At 32.1% G+C, this 22,320-nt stretch overlaps 1 protein-coding gene across 9 annotated transcripts in view; it reads right to left on the bottom strand.

Annotated features, from left to right (window-relative positions):
- Nucleotides 1–22,320, bottom strand: part of LOC136040857 (cAMP-dependent protein kinase catalytic subunit 1) — a 324,235-nt gene that overhangs the window by 85,054 nt on the left and 216,861 nt on the right. For all 9 annotated transcript variants that reach the window (XM_065725234.1, XM_065725236.1, XM_065725235.1 and 6 more), the window contains 2 exons: nucleotides 17,486–17,547; nucleotides 8,958–9,086 (listed from right to left, as the gene is read on the bottom strand). In XM_065725234.1, coding sequence (XP_065581306.1) covers nucleotides 8,958–9,086; nucleotides 17,486–17,547 — 191 coding nt within the window. The remainder of the gene's footprint in view (nucleotides 1–8,957; nucleotides 9,087–17,485; nucleotides 17,548–22,320) is intronic.

Here is a 22,320-nt window from a genome sequence, read left to right as displayed (position 1 = left end):
AACCAGACTCAGGCTTAGGAATTGGAAAAAAAACTATCCAGGCACAAACTATCCAAATTTCTTGGCACTTTTTATTTAAAGTACTGACTATTTTTTCTACTATCCCCACCCTACGAGATATGTACGTACCTGTTAAGACCATATCCGGTTAAATATCTCTCCCTCAAATTTTTTCCTATTGTAAAAAAGTGACACAAGCATCTAAACAAATTTTGATACGTTTTTGTAAAGTCTTTTGCACCCCCCCCCCCAAAAAAAAAAAAAATACTGGATACGTCCTTGGTGACTTCTTCGTGTAAATGGGAAGGCTATTATCATAGGCTATCAAGGCTATGAAAAAACATCATGCTTTCGGAAATCCACTGTGACATATCCTTCTTTGTGGATACCTTGTTTTGGGGGGTTCCCATATCAATTAAACCGTAGCAAATTAAAGTATTAAAAAAAGATAAAAGTGAAAACTATATTTCAATACGTACTTTTTGATCATTTGGTGGTTAAAATTTGACTAAAAATAAGTTTTCCATTGTCGAATTTGTGTCCTCCAAAATTGTGAGACTCCCTCCTAAATTTAAATCCTCGGCAAGTGTTACGACCCCCTCCCCCTAATAAAAACCTTGCGATTTTTTTATTATTTCCTCATAAATTCCCCAACTGTTGACACATTTTACTTGTTTTGTTACTTCAACAAACGACCCCTCCCCCCAATAAGAAAATCCGGCTTATATGTCTGAAACAACGAGGTGTTATGCTTTTTTCTTTTTACTTTTTTTTGGGCTGTCATTCATCACAATACACATCTAGTGATCTATCAACTACGACAGGAATATTCCTACCAACGTTACTTGTGGCACATTCTATCCAACCGAGAAAATTGGGTAATTAATCTTAAAACAGCTTCCTATGGTATATCTAGGCTTACTGCCAAACAGGTGTACTGTGGTATTTCTTATTTCCTGAGCGATATTCAAGTTAAGTTTTCTCAACAGTAAAAACATAAATATATATATATATATATATATATACTAGCTGTTGGGGTGGCGCTTCGCGCCACCCCAACACCTAGTTGGTGGGGGCGCTTCGCGCCCCCCCCCCCCAAGCCCCCCCGCGCGCGTAAGTCGTTACGCGCCATATTAGTTACGCGCCATTGTAGTTGTGTCCCTATGTCCCACCTGTGAATATAGATATATATATATATGTATATATATATATATATATATATATATATATATATATATATATATATATATATATATATATATATATATATATATATATATACTAGCTGTTGGGGTGGCGCTTCGCGCCACCCCAACACCTAGTTGGTGGGGGCGCTTCGCGCCCCCCCCAAGCCCCCCCGCGCGCGTAAGTCGTTACGCGCCATAATAGTTACGCGCCATTGTAGTTGTGTCCCTATGTCCCACCTGTGAATATAGATAGATATATATATATATATATATATATATATATATATATATATATATATATATATATATATATATATATATATATACATATATATATATATATATATATATATATATATATATATATATATATATATATATATATATATATATATATATATATATATATATATATATATATATATATATATATATATATATATATATGGTTTTAACTACGTAAAACTTGCGAATATACAACATTCTTTGCTGTCCCATTGTCTTTGCATATAAATAGATTGTCAGGTTTACCGACTCTTGAACATGCAACATATAATGGTCCATGGGAAAACAATCTGTATTCAGATCTATACCTCATGATTCTAATGATTGCCCTTGAGCTTTGTTGATGGTGATTGCTAATCGACCATTCCCTGTCCCGGTGTCCCGGTCGTCATTTACATCCCCCTGTTTCCCCCGGTGTCCCCGTTGTAGTTGTGTCCCTGTGTCCCGGTCGTCATTTATATTCCCTGTGTCCCGGTCGTCATTTATATCCCGGTGTCCCGGTCTGTATATACATTCGTTTTTTAGTTTTGTTTTTCTCCTTTATTTTTTTCCTTTTTTTTTCTTTTTTAGCTTATTTAGATTTTTAGATTTTTTAGTTTTTTTATTAGTTTTTAGTTTTTTTTCTTTTTAGTTTTTTTGTCCCGGTCGTCATTTATATCCCCCTGTTTCCCCCGGTGTCCCCGTTGTAGTTGTGTCCCTGTGTCCCGGTCGTCATTTATATTCCCTGTGTCCCGGTCGTCATTTGTATCCCGGTGTACCGGTCTGTATATACATACGTTTTTTAGTTTTGTTTTTCTCCTTTATTTTTTTCCTTTTTTTTTCTTTTTTAGTTTATTTAGATTTTTAGATTTTTTAGTTTTTTTATTAGTTTTTAGTTTTTTTTCTTTTTAGTTTTTTTGTAGTTTTTACCTTCTTTTTAGTTTTGTTAATTTTTTTTTTTACTTATGTCCTGGTCGTCATTTATACTCCCTGTGTCCCGGTGCTTTGTTGATTGCTAATCGAACATTCCTTTTGTCCTGGTCGCTTTCTCTTTGAGTGTCGTCATTTCTTTTTTTCTTTTTTAGTTCTTTTAGTTTTTACCTTTTTTATTTTTTTTTAGTTTTTTAGATGAAATTTTTTTTTATTTTTTTCCTTTTTTTCTTTTTAGTTTTTTATTGGTTTTTACCTTTATGTTAGCTTATTTTTCAGTTTTTTCCTTTTTTTTAGTTTTTTTTTATTTTTTATTTTTTTTAGTTTTTTACCTTTTTTTAGCTTTTTTAGTTTTTTTAGTTTTTTTAGTTTTTTAGCTTTTTTACTTTTTTTTATTAGTTTTTAGTTTTTTTGTAGTTTTTGCCTTTTTTTAGTTTTTTCAGTTTTTTTTTTAGTTTTTTATTGGTTTTTACCTTTATTTTAGCTTATTTTTCAGTTTTTTCCTTTTTTTTAGTTTTTTTTAGTTTTTAGTTTTTTTAGTTTTTTACCTTTTTTTAGTTTTTTTAGTTTTTTTAGTTTTTTAGCTTTTTTATTTTTTTTATTAGTTTTTAGTTTTTTTTTGTAGTTTTTGCCTTTTTTTTAGTTTTTTTAGTTTTTTAGCTTTTTTATTAGTTTTTAGTTTTTTTGTAGTTTTTGCCTTTTTTTAGTTTTTTTAGTTTTTTAGCTTTTTTATTTTTTTTATTAGTTTTTAGTTTTTTTTGCAGTTTTTGCCTTTTTTTAGCTTTTTCAGTTTTGACGTCACCTGATCCAGTTTTTTCAGGTGACGTCACCTGATCCACGATCCACAGATCCACAGACAACTTATTTTTATATATATAGATAGTTTTTTTTTTTACTTATGTCCTGGTCGTCATTTATACTCCCTGTGTCCCGGTGCTTTGTTGATTGCTAATCGAACATTCCTTTTGTCCTGGTCGCTTTCTCTTTGAGTGTCGTCATTTATTTTTTTCTTTTTTAGTTCTTTTAGTTTTTACCTTTTTTAGTTTTTTTTAGTTTTTTAGATGAAAATTTTTTTTAGTTTTTTCCTTTTTTTCTTTTTAGTTTTTTATTGGTTTTTACCTTTATTTTAGCTTATTTTTCAGTTTTTTCCTTTTTTTTAGTTTTTTTTTATTTTTTATTTTTTTTAGTTTTTTACCTTTTTTTAGTTTTTTTAGTTTTTTTAGTTTTTTAGCTTTTTTACTTTTTTTATTAGTTTTTATTTTTTTTTTGTAGTTTTTGCCTTTTTTTAGTTTTTTCAGTTTTTTTTTTAGTTTTTTATTGGTTTTTACCTTTATTTTAGCTTATTTTTCAGTTTTTTCCTTTTTTTTAGTTTTTTTTAGTTTTTAGTTTTTTTAGTTTTTTACCTTTTTTTAGTTTTTTTAGTTTTTTTAGTTTTTTAGCTTTTTTATTTTTTTATTAGTTTTTAGTTTTTTTTGTAGTTTTTGCCTTTTTTAGTTTTTTTAGTTTTTTAGCTTTTTTATTAGTTTTTAGTTTTTTTTTGTAGTTTTTGCCTTTTTTTAAGTTTTTTTAGTTTTTTAGCTTTTTTATTTTTTTTATTAGTTTTTAGTTTTTTTTGTAGTTTTTGCCTTTTTTTAGTTTTTTCAGTTTTGACGTCACCTGATCCAATTTTTTCAGGTGACGTCACCTGATCCATCCATCCACAGACAGACAACTTATTTTTATATATATAGATATATATATATATATATATATATATATATATATATATATATATATATATATATATATATATATATATGTTTTTAACTACGTAAAACTTGCGAATATACAACATTCTTTGCTGTCCCATTGTCTGTGCATATAAATAGATTGTCAGGTTTACCGACTCTTGAACATGCAACATATAATGGTCCATGGGAAAACAATCCGTATTCAGATCTATACCTCATGATTCTAATGATTGCCCTTGAGCTTTGTTGATGGTGATTGCTAATCGACCATTCCCTGAGTCGCCATCGTCATTTATATATCCCCCTGTGCACCCCGGCGTCCCCTTTGTAGTTATGTCCCTGTGTCCCGGTCGTCATTTATATTCCCTGTGTCCCGGTCGTCATTTGTGTCCCGGTGTTCCAGTCTGTGATTTCTCTTTGAGTGTCCCGGGCGTCATTTATATTCCTTGTGTCCCGGTGTCCCGGTCGTCATTTATATCCCCCTGTGCCCCCCGGCGTCCCCATTGTAGTTGTGTCCCTGTGTCCCGGTCGTCATTTATATTCCCTGTGTCCCGGTCGTCATTTGTATCCCGGTGTCCCGGTCTGTATATACATTCGTTTTTTAGTTTTGTTTTTCTCCTTTATTTTTTTCCTTTTTTCTTTTTTTTTCTTTTTTAGTTTATTTAGATTTTTAGATTTTTTAGTTTTTTTATTAGTTTTTAGTTTTTTTGTAGTTTTTACCATTTTTTTAGTTTTTTAGTTTTTTTTTTTACTTATGTCCTGGTCGTCATTTATACTCCCTGTGTCCCGGTCGTCATTTGTGTCTCGGTGCTTTGTTGATTGCTAATTTATATTATATTTATATTTATATTTTTTATATTTATTAATATTTTTTTAGTTTTCTTTTTCTCTTATTTTTCAGTTTTTTCCTTTTTTTTAGTTTTTTCTTTTTTAGTTTTTAGTTTTTTTTTTTGTTTTCTACCTTTTTTTAGTTTTTTTAGTTTTTTTATTAGTTTTTAGTTTTTTTTAGTTTTTGCCTTTTTTTAGTTTTTTCAGTTTTTTTTAGTTTTTAGTTTTTTACCTTTTTTTAGTTTTTTTTAGTTTTTTGGCTTTTTTATTTTTTTTTCTTTTTAGTTTTTTTTGTAGTTTTTACCTTTTTTAGTTTTTTTTCTTCTTTTGTATTAGTGTGAAATAATTCAGACGTCATATGCGGACAAACACGACGTCACTCGACAGACAGACAGACAGACATAACCCACAAACAACTTATTTTTATATATATTTATTCATATTTTTTTAGTTTTCTTTTTCTCTTTTATTTTTCAGTTTTTTCCTTTTTTTTTAGTTTTTTTCTTTTTTAGTTTTTAGTTTTTTTTAGTTTTTTACCTTTTTTTAGTTTTTTTTAGTTTTTTTAGTTTTTTAGCTTTTTTAGTTTTTTTTTATTAGTTTTATATATATATATATATATATATATATATATATATATATATATATATATATATATATATATATATATATATATATGTTTTTAACTACGTAAAACTTGCGAATATACAACATTCTTTGCTGTCCCATTGTCTGTGCATATAAATAGATTGTCAGGTTTACCGACTCTTGAACATGCAACATATAATGGTCCATGGGAAAACAATCCGTATTCAGATCTATACCTCATGATTCTAATGATTGCCCTTGAGCTTTGTTGATGGTGATTGCTAATCGACCATTCCCTGAGTCGCCATCGTCATTTATATATCCCCCTGTGCACCCCGGCGTCCCCTTTGTAGTTATGTCCCTGTGTCCCGGTCGTCATTTATATTCCCTGTGTCCCGGTCGTCATTTGTGTCCCGGTGTTCCAGTCTGTGATTTCTCTTTGAGTGTCCCGGGCGTCATTTATATTCCTTGTGTCCCGGTGTCCCGGTCGTCATTTATATCCCCCTGTGCCCCCCGGCGTCCCCATTGTAGTTGTGTCCCTGTGTCCCGGTCGTCATTTATATTCCCTGTGTCCCGGTCGTCATTTGTATCCCGGTGTCCCGGTCTGTATGTACATTCGTTTTTTAGTTTTGTTTTTCTCCTTTATTTTTTTCCTTTTTTCTTTTTTTTCTTTTTTAGTTTATTTAGATTTTTAGATTTTTTAGTTTTTTTATTAGTTTTTAGTTTTTTTGTAGTTTTTACCATTTTTTTAGTTTTTTTTTTACTTATGTCCTGGTCGTCATTTATACTCCCTGTGTCCCGGTCGTCATTTGTGTCTCGGTGCTTTGTTGATTGCTAATTTATATTATATTTATATTTATATTTATATTTTTTATATTTATTAATATTTTTTTAGTTTTCTTTTTCTCTTATTTTTCAGTTTTTTCCTTTTTTTTAGTTTTTTCTTTTTTAGTTTTTAGTTTTTTTTTGTTTTTTACCTTTTTTTAGTTTTTTTAGTTTTTTAGCTTTTTTAGTTTTTTTATTAGTTTTTAGTTTTTTTTTAGTTTTTGCCTTTTTTTAGTTTTTTCAGTTTTTTTAGTTTTTAGTTTTTTACCTTTTTTTAGTTTTTTAGTTTTTTTTTCTTTTTAGTTTTTTTTGTAGTTTTTACCTTTTTTAGTTTTTTTTCTTCTTTTGTATTAGTGTGAAATAATTCAGACGTCATATGCGAACAAACATGACGTCACCTGATCCATCCACAGATCCACACACAGACAACTTATTTTTATATATATAGATATATATATATATATATATATATATATATATATATATATATATATATATATATATATATATATATATATATATATATATATATATATATATATATATATATATATATATATATATATATATATATATATATATATATATATATATATAGTAACTTTAAAATATGTTTTGTGGCCCAGATATGTTTGTTTCAGGTTAATATTCCCAACGAAACATGCAATTTTGCGACAAGTCTAATGGTTCTTTTACACTACGTACTAAAACTTTTCACACTAGCAGTGACGGAATTTCGTCAGATTCGGGAGGGGGGAGTTGGAGCAAATTTTCTCATCAAATGAAAATGGCAGATAAAACTGAAGAATGAGCCATATAGTGCCATAAAGGTAAAGAAACCAATGAAAACTGACACGCTTCTCTGGATGCTTGAATTATGCAGGCTTAGACCTATCTGAGTTTTGACATGATTTTTGAAGAAACTAAGCTTTAGCCGGAGGAGTGGGGCAAACCCGGTCTGTTAAGCAATCTTTTGCAACGTTTAGTAATTTTGCACAGCAAATTTTGTCCGTAACGTAGGAAGTGCGAAACAGATTTGCGCTCAACACAGAATTTACTTTATGCAAGTTTATGTCACGTTATATAAAGAATTAATAAATTTCAAAAATAAATTAATAAAAGTTTCCTGAAAAGAATTTTACACTTGGTCAGAGCTGAAATCTCAATCTCAATTTCACATTTTTAATTTCTGAATAGTTTGCTCATGATGATTGCTCATGACAGTTTTATGTCTGCTTAGCGTAAAAACGGCATGTTTAAGTGTGGATTGTTATGCTTAAAATATGAGGGTGGTCTGAGAAGTTCTCAGCCTGATGATGAAAATGAGATTTTACGTATTCTAAAAGGTTAATTTTTCATCATAATTATCTTTAAGACTAACACCTTTTGTCAAGCGGTGTTATAGGACCATCGCAATCTCATAACGTAACTTAACAACTTTGCATAAAAAACTACGTTCATAGTGTGAAAGCCACTTGAAGCTGAAACTTAGAACGAAATAGGCTATTTCTATATCTGGATTTATTAGTTTCAGGATTGAGTCTATCCGTCCCTAGAGTCAGAACTGTGATATTAAAAAAAAAGTTCTCATTGGAGAATGTTCTGAACTTGCCTAAAATAGGATATTTAAATAAAATAGATAAAATATAACATAATATACTAATAAAATAAGACATTAAAAAATAAAATTATAAATATAAATTATAAAATTTTAAATAAAATAGGACATTAAACAAAACAAAAAATTTAATAAAATAGAAATTTCATATTTTCAGAAGTTTTTACAACTTTTTCGAAGTATTCTTTAATCTAAAACAAAAGACAAAGCGAATTTCAAAACTAATTCTATAAGTGAATCGACCATTCGAATGATGGTATAATTGTTGTCTTATATTCAAGGCCTTATCCAGGAGAGGTGCTCAGTTTAACACCCTCCCCCTAAATTTTTTGCCCGAATCGTACAAAAGTAGCGAAAATAAATGAGTCTTTTCTATTTTATAAAGTTTTCCTTTGCCCCCCCCCAAAGGGAAATAAATTCTGGAAACCCTGCTTAGGTTCAAGCATTGAGTTTGTATTTCTGCTAAAAAATAACATACCAAAATTTACACAGCGAACCCAGACCTTAGGAGTTGGAAATTTGACTGAGAGAGAAGGTAAAGGAAACATAGTTTTGTGTTTAAGATGTGTTTAAGACTCTTAAGATTTAAGATGGGGACCTTTTAGCTAAAAATGACACATAAGCCTATTTGGATGTTCAATGGACACATTCATGGATCATAAAGCAGGCAACTTCGGTTACGACAAGGGTTTGGTAGACGATAACTGAATTCTCATTCAGTAATTGAATTCAAGTGGATAACTGAATTCTTACTTGGAAAGTTCAGGTTAACTTAACGCAAAAATTTTGTCTTTATGAAATTTAGGCTTCTATATTTAATCTTCCAGTATATATTAATTTAATTTAATTCATTTAATTAAAGCAGTTCTTAAGCAATGAATTTCTTTATTTTCTGTGTACAACTCATGGCTTCAAAAGCAAACACGAAAAATCATATTTACATGACATTTTCCAACAGGAAGGGCCAAAAAAATATTTCAAAATTCTCACTTTTTGCTTATCTAGTATTTTCATGGCATAAAATTTCCGTGAAGATTTATGCTGTACAAGCATTACGCGTCCAAAAGATCCTGTTCCGAGGGTCTTGATTCTATCGAAATCTTCCAAGCCAGCAGTATTCTGAAAAACAAAATTTATATTTCAAAAAGATCATTTAAAAAAAGCTCTATTTTTACTAAACACAAGATTTTTTTGGGTCGAAGGTCTAGGGGATTTGCATAGTAAATTTTTTGGGGCCAACAATGATGTTGCGCCCAAAGGCTTGTCCGTACGCGATTCTTTTTCGGGAAGGGGTGAATAATAAAATAATCGGGGAGGGGGTAATAATAAAAACGCATTTTATTTGAAAATTTGAATAAAAAGTCCAACTTTAAGAAAACTCTAAATTTCGGTGGGGGGGAGGGAGTTCCAAGACTCCTCCCCCTGCGCATGTCCCTGGTCATAATAGCCGTAATTTTCCATTTAAAAAATTTTAAATCCCATTTCCTCGGCGAGAAGTTGATCCAGCTGATCCCTCTTAAGGCTAAGAGGGAGGCTGAGGAGGCTGAGGGGGTCTTATCATTCCCATCCCCCCCCTGCAATAGAGAAACTAAAATTTACTTTTTGTGTGTGTTCTTCTATTCTAGAAACAATCAAAATAGTAGTAACGATGAAAATAACGAGATAAGTTAAAGGCGATAATATTTTTCAATAAATGACGGAGAATTATGCGATAAATTTAAGACAATACAGAAAAATTCCCCAAAATTTAGACAATTTAGGCAGGGGGATCATATAGATCCATGATTCACAACGTGGGGCGCAGGCTCCGCCGGTGGGACATAGCAATATTTGGGAGAATCAAGGGCAGGACGTGCACCCTTCCGCTGACTATACTTCAGAGCCTTAATTATTGAAAAAACATTTTGTATGTGAATAAAATCACATTCAAATGCATTTGTACTCAAAAAAATAAAAAAGATAGCACTGCAATGACTTTATTCATTGTATAAGAGGTGTTGCATTCAGACAATGTTTTTCATTAGTATGTACGTATGTATTAATGTATTTGTAGTTGTGTAGTATGTTTTATGTTGTATGTATATGTTGTAGCATGTGTAGTATGTTTTATGTTGTATTTAGTATGTTTTATGTTGTGTAGTATGTATGTATGTATATATTTATAACTCATCTTACAAAATAATGAAGTGATAGAGTACATTGGAAAAAAGAAAGAAAAAACATATCGTAATACATAAAAAAACATATCGTAATTCAAAAATACAAACAAAAATAATTCCACGTAAAAAAACATTTTTCCATTCATAAAACATGTATAAAACTTGCCAAGAGGACGACCCCCCCCAAAAAAAAAAAAATACCAAGTTAATGTCCTTTCAAGCTTCCTTCTGGTGAATCCACGCAAATTTTGAATTACGAAATTAAAAACATCACAAGGGGGTCATCAGGAAATAACTAGGTCAGGCACAGCCTGAAATTGGATAGGAACCCCTGCGTTAGCGTAAAAAGTAGTGGACTAAGTGAGGACAAGCCCTTCATAAGGAACTTGATTTCTGTCTCTTTATCGCATTCTAATACGATGTTAAAATTTCAATGTTGCTTTTTACTTTTATAACCTGTTGTAGCCCAATGGATTGATGCTCTGCTTGGCAATACGGAGCACCCGGGTTCGATCCCAGCTGCAGCAAGGTTGGGCGACAAGTTTGCTACTTGTCCCTGTAAAAAAAAAAAACGCTCAGCAACTGAAACGTCGACTCGAAGCCCTATGCGCCAGCAGTGGCTCAGGAGGATCTTTATCCTTTATCTTTATCCTTTTTACTTTTATACGAAAAAATCTTGTTTTCTAAAATAGGCATTTTTCTATTTATTTCGATAATTGATTCCATTAAAATAAAACTGCTCTAAATGAAACTGGTCGAAACTTTCAATATATTAATAGTTTACCGAGAAAACAGCAGACGATAAAAAAAGAACCAGGATTTTCGAATTGATTTTAATGACATCAGCGTTGCTGAATAATGTGAAATCAGTTTTTCTCTACCAGTTCTTTGTTTTTAGACATATTTATTTATTTATAATTTCGTTTATATTTATTTACAATTATTATATTTACATTTATTTATATCATATTTATTATATCCTATATTTATATTATTTATGCTTACATTCATATTATATTTATTTATATTTTATATTATCTATGATCAAGTAATGTTTTTTGCTCAAAATTTTAAATTATAAATGATATAAAAGTAAGTACCACTGGCATAGGCCTTCCGACGGATGATCCTTACGTGTCGGATTTCGGTGCCTCTGCTCTAAAATGGATTATATTTAAAACTTCCTCAGAAGCGGAAGGGGGATTAATAAACAGGGATAAGCGGTCAATAATGGGAATAGGTACATAGTGATTAATAACTACCCTCTGAAGCAGTGATTCTCACCCCGTAGTAGCCACATCCCTGGGGATTTCCATAGTTACAATCTAGACAAGAATTTCTCAAAACACAGTTGACGCGCGCTCGTGGAGGGCCACTAAGTTAATTGGGAGCGCACAAAAAAGTCTTGGTAATGCCTGGAAATTCAACTGACTTTGACTACATCCTTAAAAAACGGTCATGATAAATATTTTTCTATTCTTCTCAGCTTTTAGGCTGTGACTCGTTAGTCCTCAAGTTCTTAGAATTTTCTATATATGGAGGATTATTTCACTGATTTTTTCCTAAAACACTTTGTTCTTAAAATATGTTTAAAAAGGATAATTTCTTTTATAGAATTATTCTGTAAACTATTAAAACAGTCATTTCTCTATCTTAGAAGATAGAAATTGGCTTTAATCGACAGTATTCCGCTTCTTATGAGTGGCTGTAGACTTCACGAGCAGAGATTTTATCACCAGATTTGACCTTGTGAGCACAACTTAGAATCAATTCTTCAAGAAGAAGTAGATCAAAAATCATCATTTCTAATGACAAAGAAAATTCAAAACAAAAATGCCGCTATTATTCCGAATATGAAATAATCTACATTTAATTATATACATTTAGAAAACTAATCAGGGAAGAGAAGTGGATTTACGTTTATTTGTCAATTTTTTGTGTCCAAACCTCAAGTAGGTGTTTTAGGGGGGAGAGAAGGAGCACAACCTCAGGAAAAAAAGACGAGCAAAGTATACTCAAAATATAAAGAAATTGCAGTTGAAGTGAGGTACTACTTGTGCTACACCCTAGTTCTCCTTTTATTGAGAAGACTTACGGCTACTGAACCGTGTGCAGATTGCGGTTGAAGTGAAGTACTACTTGTGCTTCACTTCTTATGTATTTTTTCTTTGTTATACAGGTTCAAAAAGGAAACCCCTTAGTTCTACTTTTATTGAGAAGACTTAGGGCTACCGAACCGTGTGCAGATTGCAGTTGAAGTGAAGCAATACTTGTGCTTCACTTCTTATACATTTTGTCATTGTCGTACAAGTTTCAAATAGGAAACACCTTAGTTCTCCTTTACTAAAAAGACTTACGGCTACTGGACCGTGTGCAGATTGCAGTTGAAGTGAAGTACTACTTGTGCTTCACTTTTTTTTCCTTGTCATACAGGTTTCAAATAGAAAACATCCTAGTTCTCCTTTTATTGAGAAGACTTGCGGCAATTGAACTGTGTGCAAATTGCAATTGATGTGAAGTACTACTTAGAACAAGTTTTTCTTGCATAATTGTTTTAACAGCATGTTTAAAAGTTTGCATTTAAATCTATTGCGAAGGACTTGTTCAAGTAAATAATTAAATATTTCCAAGACAAAATTACACTGAATCTGCAGTTTTCTAATGGCTCTTTGGAATCTCGTTATGTCCCGGAAATCTAACCGAAATTGCGTCATTTGGAAACCACTTCAAACAAGAAATTTCGTTCGATCTTTAGAAGACCTTAGGCGACCATAAATCGAATACAACTTAACCGAAATTATATTTGAACTGACATTAAACTGGAAGTTCGAGCGCACTGTTTTAAACAAACACCTTTTAGTTTTGGGCGAATATTAGTAAATATTTTTCCCATGGCAAATCGTAAGAAACCAAGAAAGGATATAATAAATGAAAAATAAAATCAAATAGGTGAAAAAAAAAGGAGTTTTGTCCGTCAATAGCAAAATATGACGACGAAAAACAAGCAAATATTCCAACAAGAACCTCCATCAAGTCGTCCTTAGTGCTCACAAGAAAAAAAAAAATATAACCTTTCGAAGTGAACTTGACAAGAGAAGAAAATATACTGAATCAAAAAACCACCCAGAAATAAATAAAAGAGAATTCACAACTTGGATTGGACAGCTATTCTTTGCCTTGCAATAGATTTTGCCTACCTGCAACCTCGATTTTCATTAGATATGAAGACAGGTTGTCTTAAATTAGACCGGGCGAACATATTTACGGAATCTTTTAAATATTAAGCTGTTATAAATTGGGCTTAAGAAAAGAAGCTAAGACTATTACTATTAATTAATATTTCAGTTACTATGAGCTAGCATTCGTTCTTTATTATAAAATCTTAAAGTAGATATTTGGATTACTTGACTCTGACACTTTCCTCCGTCACAATTTCTTTTCTTTCGTTCACTTCTCGGCATCTTGTCAATATTTAAAATCCTTCCCATAAAATCACGTGTCGAGTAGTTAGAACCTAGCAAAAAATAAAACTAATTTTAAAATTTACTGGTATTTTTTTCTTAATTAAAAAATTAAAATTATTGCTTCAACACCATAAATATTGTTCCAGTCTATATTATAAATTTAGCGATCCTGAACTGAAAACAAAAATAAACTGAACTGAACACAGGTCGGGTAGTTATAACCTAAAAACATAAAACTAATTTTTAAACTTTCAGGTATTTTTCTAGTTTTAATTAAAAAATTGAAATTATTACTCAGACACCATAAATATTTTTGCACTTTAAAACATAACTTTAGCGATCCTGAACTGAAAACTAAAAAAAAATATCTTGTCGAAAGATAAATGTGTATAAATATTGCATTCACTTATTACGTCATACATGGTTACAGCCTAAGATTATGATCATCATTCATCAAGCTTGCGCATAAAAGTGTAGTTTATTGTAAAAACTGATTCTATATATATATATATATATATATATATATATATATATATATATATATATATATATATATATATATATATATATATATATATATATATATATATATATATATATATATATATATATATATATATATATATATATATATATATATATATATATATATATATATATATATATATATATATATATATATATATATATATATATATATATATATATATATATATATATATATATATATATATATATATATATATATATATATATATGGGGTGGCGCTTCGCGCCACCCCAACACCTAGTTGGTGGGGGCGCATCGCGCCCCCCCCAAGCCCCCCCGCGCGCGTAAGTCGTTACGCGCCATATTAGTTACGCGCCATTGTAGTTGTGTCCCTATGTCCCACCTGTGAATATAGATAGATATATATATATATATATATATATATATATATATATATATATATATATATATATATATATATATATATATATATATATATATATATATATATATATATATATATATATATATATATGTTTTTAACTACGTAAAACTTGCGAATATACAACATTCTTTGCTGTCCCATTGTCTGTGCATATAAATAGATTGTCAGGTTTACCGACTCTTGAACATGCAACATATAATGATCCATGGGAAAACAATCCGTATTCAGATCTATACCTCATGATTCTAATGATTGCCCTTGAGCTTTGTTGATGGTGATTGCTAATCGACCATTCCCTGAGTCGCCATCGTCATTTATATATCCCCCTGTGCACCCCGGCGTCCCCTTTGTAGTTATGTCCCTGTGTCCCGGTCATCATTTATATTCCCTGTGTCCCGGTCGTCATTTGTGTCCCGGTGTTCCAGTCTGTGATTTCTCTTTGAGTGTCCCGGGCGTCATTTATATTCCTTGTGTCCCGGTGTCCCGGTCGTCATTTATATCCCCCTGTGCCCCCCGGCGTCCCCATTGTAGTTGTGTCCCTGTGTCCCGGTCGTCATTTATATTCCCTGTGTCCCGGTCGTCATTTGTATCCCGGTGTCCCGGTCTGTATATACATTCGTTTTTTAGTTTTGTTTTTCTCCTTTATTTTTTTCCTTTTTTCTTTTTTTTTCTTTTTTAGTTTATTTAGATTTTTAGATTTTTTAGTTTTTTTATTAGTTTTTAGTTTTTTTGTAGTTTTTACCATTTTTTTAGTTTTTTTAGTTTGTTTTTTTTTACTTATGTCCTGGTCGTCATTTATACTCCCTGTGTCCCGGTCGTCATTTGTGTCTCGGTGCTTTGTTGATTGCTAATGTACATTATATTTATATTTATATTTTTTATATTTATTAATATTTTTTTAGTTTTCTTTTTCTCTTATTTTTCAGTTTTTTCCTTTTTTTTAGTTTTTTCTTTTTTAGTTTTTAGTTTTTTTTTTGTTTTTTACCTTTTTTTAGTTTTTTTAGTTTTTTAGCTTTTTTAGTTTTTTTATTAGTTTTTAGTTTTTTTTTAGTTTTTGCCTTTTTTTAGTTTTTTCAGTTTTTTTTAGTTTTTAGTTTTTTACCTTTTTTAGTTTTTTTTAGTTTTTTAGCTTTTTTAGTTTTTTTTCTTTTTAGTTTTTTTGTAGTTTTTACCTTTTTTTGTTTTTTTTCTTCTTTTGTATTAGTGTGAAATAATTCAGACGTCATATGCGGACAAACACGACGTCACTCGACAGACAGACAGACAGACATAACCCACAAACAACTTATTTTTATATATATTTATTCATATTTTTTTAGTTTTCTTTTTCTCTTTTATTTTTCAGTTTTTTCCTTTTTTTTAGTTTTTTTCTTTTTTAGTTTTTAGTTTTTTTTAGTTTTTTACCTTTTTTTAGTTTTTTTTTAGTTTTTTTAGTTTTTTAGCTTTTTTTAGTTTTTTTATTAGTTTTTATTTTTTTTTTTAGTTTTTGCCTTTTTTTATTTTTTTCAGTTTTTTTTTAGTTATTAGATTTTTACCTTTTTTTAGTTTTTTTTAGTTTTTTAGCTTTTTTAGTTTTTTTTTCTTTTTAGTTTTTTTTGTAGTTTTTACCTTTTTTAGTTTTTTTCTTCTTTTGTATTAGTGTGAAATAATTCAGACGTCATATGCGAACAAACATGACGTCACCTGATCCACAGATCCACACACAGACAACTTATTTTTATATATATAGATATATATACATATATTGATCTCAATTGCCTCATTGCCCTTTAAAATATTGCGGTAGGCCATTTACAGTAGATATTCAAATTGCTTCTTCGAAAAGAACTAAATGTTCAGGATTCTTGAAGATATGGAGGGCCAGAGCAGAATCAAAGTTGTCAGTTTTATTGTCAATCTCAAGCTTTCGATTCTGTTGATAGAAGAGCGTTAGCAAAGGTCTTATCCTTATATGGTATACCAGAAAAATACATTAAAGTGATTTGTGCTATGTACGAGAATAATACTGCTGCGGTTAAGGTAGGAAATAAGATTAGCAACTGATTTTGTATTAAATCAGTACTTGAGCAGGGTTGTGTTCTATCCTCCTTTTATGTGGATCATTTTGGAGAACTTCGTCTTAAGGAGCACAGGAAAGGCAATTGGAGGCCAAGGAATCAAATGGGGAGGAAAAACTCTCCTGGACTTAGATTATGCTGATGATTTAAGCATACTAGATGAAAGTGTGAACAAAATGAATGAATTTTTAGAGGTTTTGCGAGTTCAGGGTGCTAGAATAGGCTTGAAAATTAATGTTAAGAAGACTAAGTCACTAAGGCTAGGAATAAGTGAAGATGAAAAGGTGACGTTGGGTAACGAAAAGATTGATCAGGTTGGCAGCTTCACTTACCTTGGTAGCATTATTAGTAAAGACGGTGGGAGCATTGAAGATGTTAAAAGTAGAATAGCTAAGACTCAGGGTGTTTTTTCACAGTTAAAAAAAGTTTGGAAGAATAGAAAGATAAGTCTGCAAACCAAGATTAGAATATTGGAAGCTACAGTGATGACAATGGTCAAATATGGCTCTGAAGCATGGGCGCTCCGAAAAGCAGATGAAACTTTACTAGATGTTTTCCAGAGAAATTGCCTACGGATTGTTCTGAGTACCCGGCTGACTGACTGCATTTCAAACAGTAGGTTGTACGAAAAATGTGGTTCAATCCCGCTTTCTATAATGAAAGAACGGTTGAGATGGCTAGGCCACGTTCTGCGGATGAAGGATGATAGATTGCCAAAGGTTGTCCTTTTTGGTCAACCGTCAGGGGCTACACGGAAAGCAGGTCGTCCTTGTCTGGGTTTGGAGGAAGATTTCCTTTTGCGGAAATAAATAGAAGAGATCATAATCTGTAAAATTCAGATTTGGTTTTGCATGCGATGGCTATTCGTAAACAGAGGTATTTGGTAATGTTAATAAAAACTCACCTGAACATTGTTTTTCCAATTTTCTTCGAACTTTTCTTTTGCCTCTCTTAGAAACTCCTCAACTAAAACAAAAATAAAAACAACATCAGCAACGTCAACAATTCTGTATTGGTCTCATAAATAATACTCATATCACAAAGTCGTTTTTCATATTTTGCCAAGTAACTCTATATGCTTCGATGACTATCAAGAACGCATCTAGGTCTTAATCCGTATTCATCCCAGGCTACAGAAATTTCGGTAGAGGGTGAACCCCATTTAAAATTCTAGTTTGACTCGTAAAAACGTAACAAAATGCATACAAACAAATGTTTGATGCATTTTGCATTTTTTTTTTTTTTTGTAATTCCCTTCCAAACAAATCCTGGATACACCCTTGGTGACTGTTGCATAGATAAATGGAAAAAATTAAGTTTTCAATAACTAAATCAATAGGCCTGCATAGCCAAGCATTACTAGGTCGTTCTTAAGGGTGGTTAGAAATATAAAAAAAGAACATCCTTCCGCCGTGAATCACGTGTTTCTAACAAGCCTTAACGTATATGTTCCTTCTAAAACAAGCGAATCGATAAACCTGCAGATGTGACTTGCACCAGAAGAACAAGCGGGGGAGGGGCGGGTTTATACATTTCTCAAAACATTTTATCTGACCTGTAAAAAAGTAACAAAATGAATATAAATATTGATGAGTCTGTTAAAATCCCCCCCCCCAACAAAAATCCTGGGAATCCCCTTGTCTATTATTAAAGCTAACAGCGTTTTCGAATAGTTTCAAAAGTACTATGTATTTACAATTTTTTTTATTGTTTTGTAAGGAATTCATTTTGATGTTCAAACACATGCAGCAAAAACCATTTTTGGTTATCATAATTATGAAACTAACACTTTCATATGAAAACCTGTTCTATCTTGCAAGACAGCATAGGCTGCATCTTTGTTGGCTGAAAATAATATTTTCTAGAGATAATAGAATCTAATTTACCTGCATTCGAATTGATTGAAATTCTAGAAGGTGATAGTTATCGTAGAATTTAGAATTCTATTTTTCATGAATAAGAAGTTTAAATATGGCGGTTCTTGTTTCTGTTTGTATAGCGGGTGTCCCATCCTCGTGGGTTCTTATTTCTTCTTTATTAACAAAGGCTTTGTGAGAATTCTTATCATAATAAAAACACAAGCAGAATTACAACCAAACATCATAAGCTGATGGTGATGCCAAAGGGTGTAAGCAGGGGGAGCACCGGGTTCGAACCTCCCCCGGTTTTGTCTGACCCGTAAAAAAGTAGCGAAAATGCATTAAACTAATCTTTAGTGCGTTGAGAATATAAATGACGACCGGGACACTCAAAGAGAAATTACAAACTGGGACACCGGGACACAAATGACGACCGGGACACAGGGAATATAAATGACGACCGGGACACAGGGACACATCATTAGAATAATGAGGTATAGATCTGAATACTGATTGTTTTTTCCATGGACAATTATATTTTGCATGTTCAAGAGTCAGTAAACCTGACAATCTATTTATATGCAACATATATCTATATATATATATATATATATATAAATAAGTTGTCTGTGTGTGTGTGTCGAGTGACGTCATGTTTGTCGACTGACGAAATTACAGGACATCGGGACACAAATGACGACCGGCACACCAGGACATCTATATATATAAAAATAAGTTGTCTGTGTGTCGAGTGACGTCATGTTTGTGTGTCGACTGACGTCATGTTTGTTGATTGACGAAATTACACACCGGGACATCGGGACACAAATGACGACCGGGACACCGGGACATAGGGAATATAAATGACGACCGGGACACTCAAAGAGAAAGCGACCGAGACAAAAGGAATGTTCGATTAGCAATCACCATCAACAAAGCACCGGGATACAAATGACGACCGGGACACAGGGAATATAAATGACGACCAGGACACTCAAAGAGAAATTACAGACCGGGACACCGGAACACAAATGACGACCGGGACAAAAATGACGACCGGGACACCGGAACACAGGGAATATAAATGACGACCGCGACACTCAAAGAGAAATTACAGACTGGGACACCGGGACACAGGGAAACAACAACAACGGGGACGCCGGGGGTACAGGGGGATATATAAATGACGACAAGGACACAGGGAATGCTCGATTAGCAATCACCATCAACAAAGCTCAAGGGCAATCATTAGAATAATGAGGTATAGATCTGAATACAGATTGTTTTTCCCATGGACAATTATATGTTGCATGTTCAAGAGTCGGTAAACCTGACAATCTATTTATATGCACAGACAATGGGAAAGCCAAGAATGTTGCACATTCGCAAGTTTTACGTAGTTAAATATATATATATATATATATATATATATATATATATATATATATATATATATATATATATATATATATATATACATCTATCTATATTCACAGGTGGGACACAGGGACACAACTACAATGGCGCGTAACTAATATGGCACGTAACGACTTGCGCGCGGGGGGGGCTTGGGGGGGGGCGCGGAACGCCCAAACAAACTAGGTGCTGGGGTGGCGCGAAGCGCCACCCCAACAGCTAGTATATATATATATATATATATATATATATATATATATATATATATATATATATATATATATATATATATATATATATATATATATATATATATATATATATATATATATATATATATATATATATATATATATATATATATATATATATATATATATATATTCACAGGTGGGACACAGGGACACAACTACAATGGCGCGTAACTAATATGGCGCGTAACGGCTTACGCGCGCGGGCCACCAACTAGTTGTTGGGGTGGTGCGAAGCGCCACCCCAACAGCTAGTATATATATATATATATATATATATATATATATATATATATATATATATATATATATATATATATATATATATATATATATATATATATATATATATATATATGTATACTTATATATATATGTATATATATATATATATATATATATATATATATATATATATATATATGAATTATTTGTCTTTTTTTTTACTGTTTTTAATATTTGGTAAATGACGAATTATACTGCCTGTCCATGGATTATTCTTTATGGTTGATTGTGTATGGCTATGCTGTTTGACCTATTTAATTGGATGAATGAGTAAGGTTAAGGCCTCATTCAAGTACTGATCTCTGCTAATTACTAATGTAGGAGAATAGTCTTCCTTTTCTCCTTCTGTCTTCCTTTTTTTTTATGTGTGCTGTTGCATTGTTGATTTCTTTTTTCATTATCTCGGAGCAGAGCCTTTTCTGCCGCACGTGGCACTCTTACTCCCAGCCACGCCTCTTTGTGCTACGTCTGGCATTCTTTGCGCCAATTGTGAAACGCTCTGCCATGCACGGCGCGCCATGATTTTAAAAGTGGTCAGCCCCTCGAATTCGATATCCATTACATTTCCACAATTTAAACAGGCTATTACTTCTAGTTTATAAAGAATATATTCTACTGGTTAGTATTGAAACACATTAAGCTTAATTTATGCTCAATCAAACCAAGAAAGTATAAAATGCTACATCATTAAATTAGAGCCAACACAAACAGTCTTGGAAGTATAATGAATGAAATATTCAGTCACGATTTCCAAATTCCATCTTCGAGCAAAAACATTGTCACGAGGACAATTGCTAGGAATCGAGAATTGTGATTAAGAGGATTGTCCCCAGTTTCCCTTACATAATCCGTAGAAGAAAATAACCATAGTTGCATTGCTTTTTGTGATATTGTCCCAAGGATGTTGTCGTGGGCGAACTTGAAAAGAGAATTGGTCGTTATATCTTCTCAAAATTAATTATTGACCTATTTGATGTGAAAGAGTGGGGACCTTATGTTACGAGCCGGGGAACGAGTGGGGGTATTTTAAAAAGAAGGTACCAATGCCCCTCACCAATTACAACTTTTTTTAAGCTCCAAAATGGCTTCAGCGGATAGCATCATGGTGGACAAGGATCATCAAGGCACTCCAAACGAAATAAGAAGAAAATATCAGCAAGCGGCAGATTTAGGGGGAGCAGAGGCACTAGCCCCGGACACAGAAATTTTAGGGGTGCAAAATTTCAAATAAATAATCTAATATTTACCATCATTTTGTAATTCTTGAAATTTTAGCAAAATTTTCATTTTCCCCATATCTTTCCCAAATAAATTAAGAATATATTAAAAGTCAGATTTAAATAAATGAAAAGGTTTGTTAAAATTTGGCATGAAAATTTTTTAGGAGACAGGGGGGGTGCTAAACAAGATTTTGCCCCGGGTGCAAGAGAGGCCAGAGCCACCACTGATATCGGTGCATTCGTATTCTTTTTCAGTCGGTTGTTGTTAGGCTCAGTAAGTATAATAGTAAAAAAGAACGAGTTGACGCCCACTTTTCACCACCTGGTGTGCATCTCAGAACACCACGTGAGCTGCAGAGCTTTGCCACGCTTGGCAGAGTTTTAGCCGAGCTTTGCAGTTTCCGCCACGCCTGTGACACTTCCACCACGCATGGCATATGCTACCTGACGTAGGCCTATGTGTATCCTGAAAGTGGACAACTCCTCGAAAAAAAATCCCTGGGGTTCATGTCTAATAATTAATCAATGTCTTAATGACCAAACACATGTTTAGCCATTAGAGGGTTACTACAGCTATTTTCCCAGGGGAAGGAGGAGCCAAAATGGGAAAAAGTGCATTTTACGTCCTCTATTTTTCCAAAGGGTACTTCATACGCATCTCAAGGGAGAGGGGTCCCCTCCTGTCTGTATGTCCGTACATAATTAGCT

The sequence above is a fragment of the Artemia franciscana genome, chromosome 21 (assembly GCF_032884065.1).
Source record: "Artemia franciscana chromosome 21, ASM3288406v1, whole genome shotgun sequence".
Taxonomy (NCBI): Eukaryota; Metazoa; Arthropoda; class Branchiopoda; order Anostraca; family Artemiidae; genus Artemia; species Artemia franciscana.
This window is presented reverse-complemented; position numbering and strand designations above follow the sequence as displayed.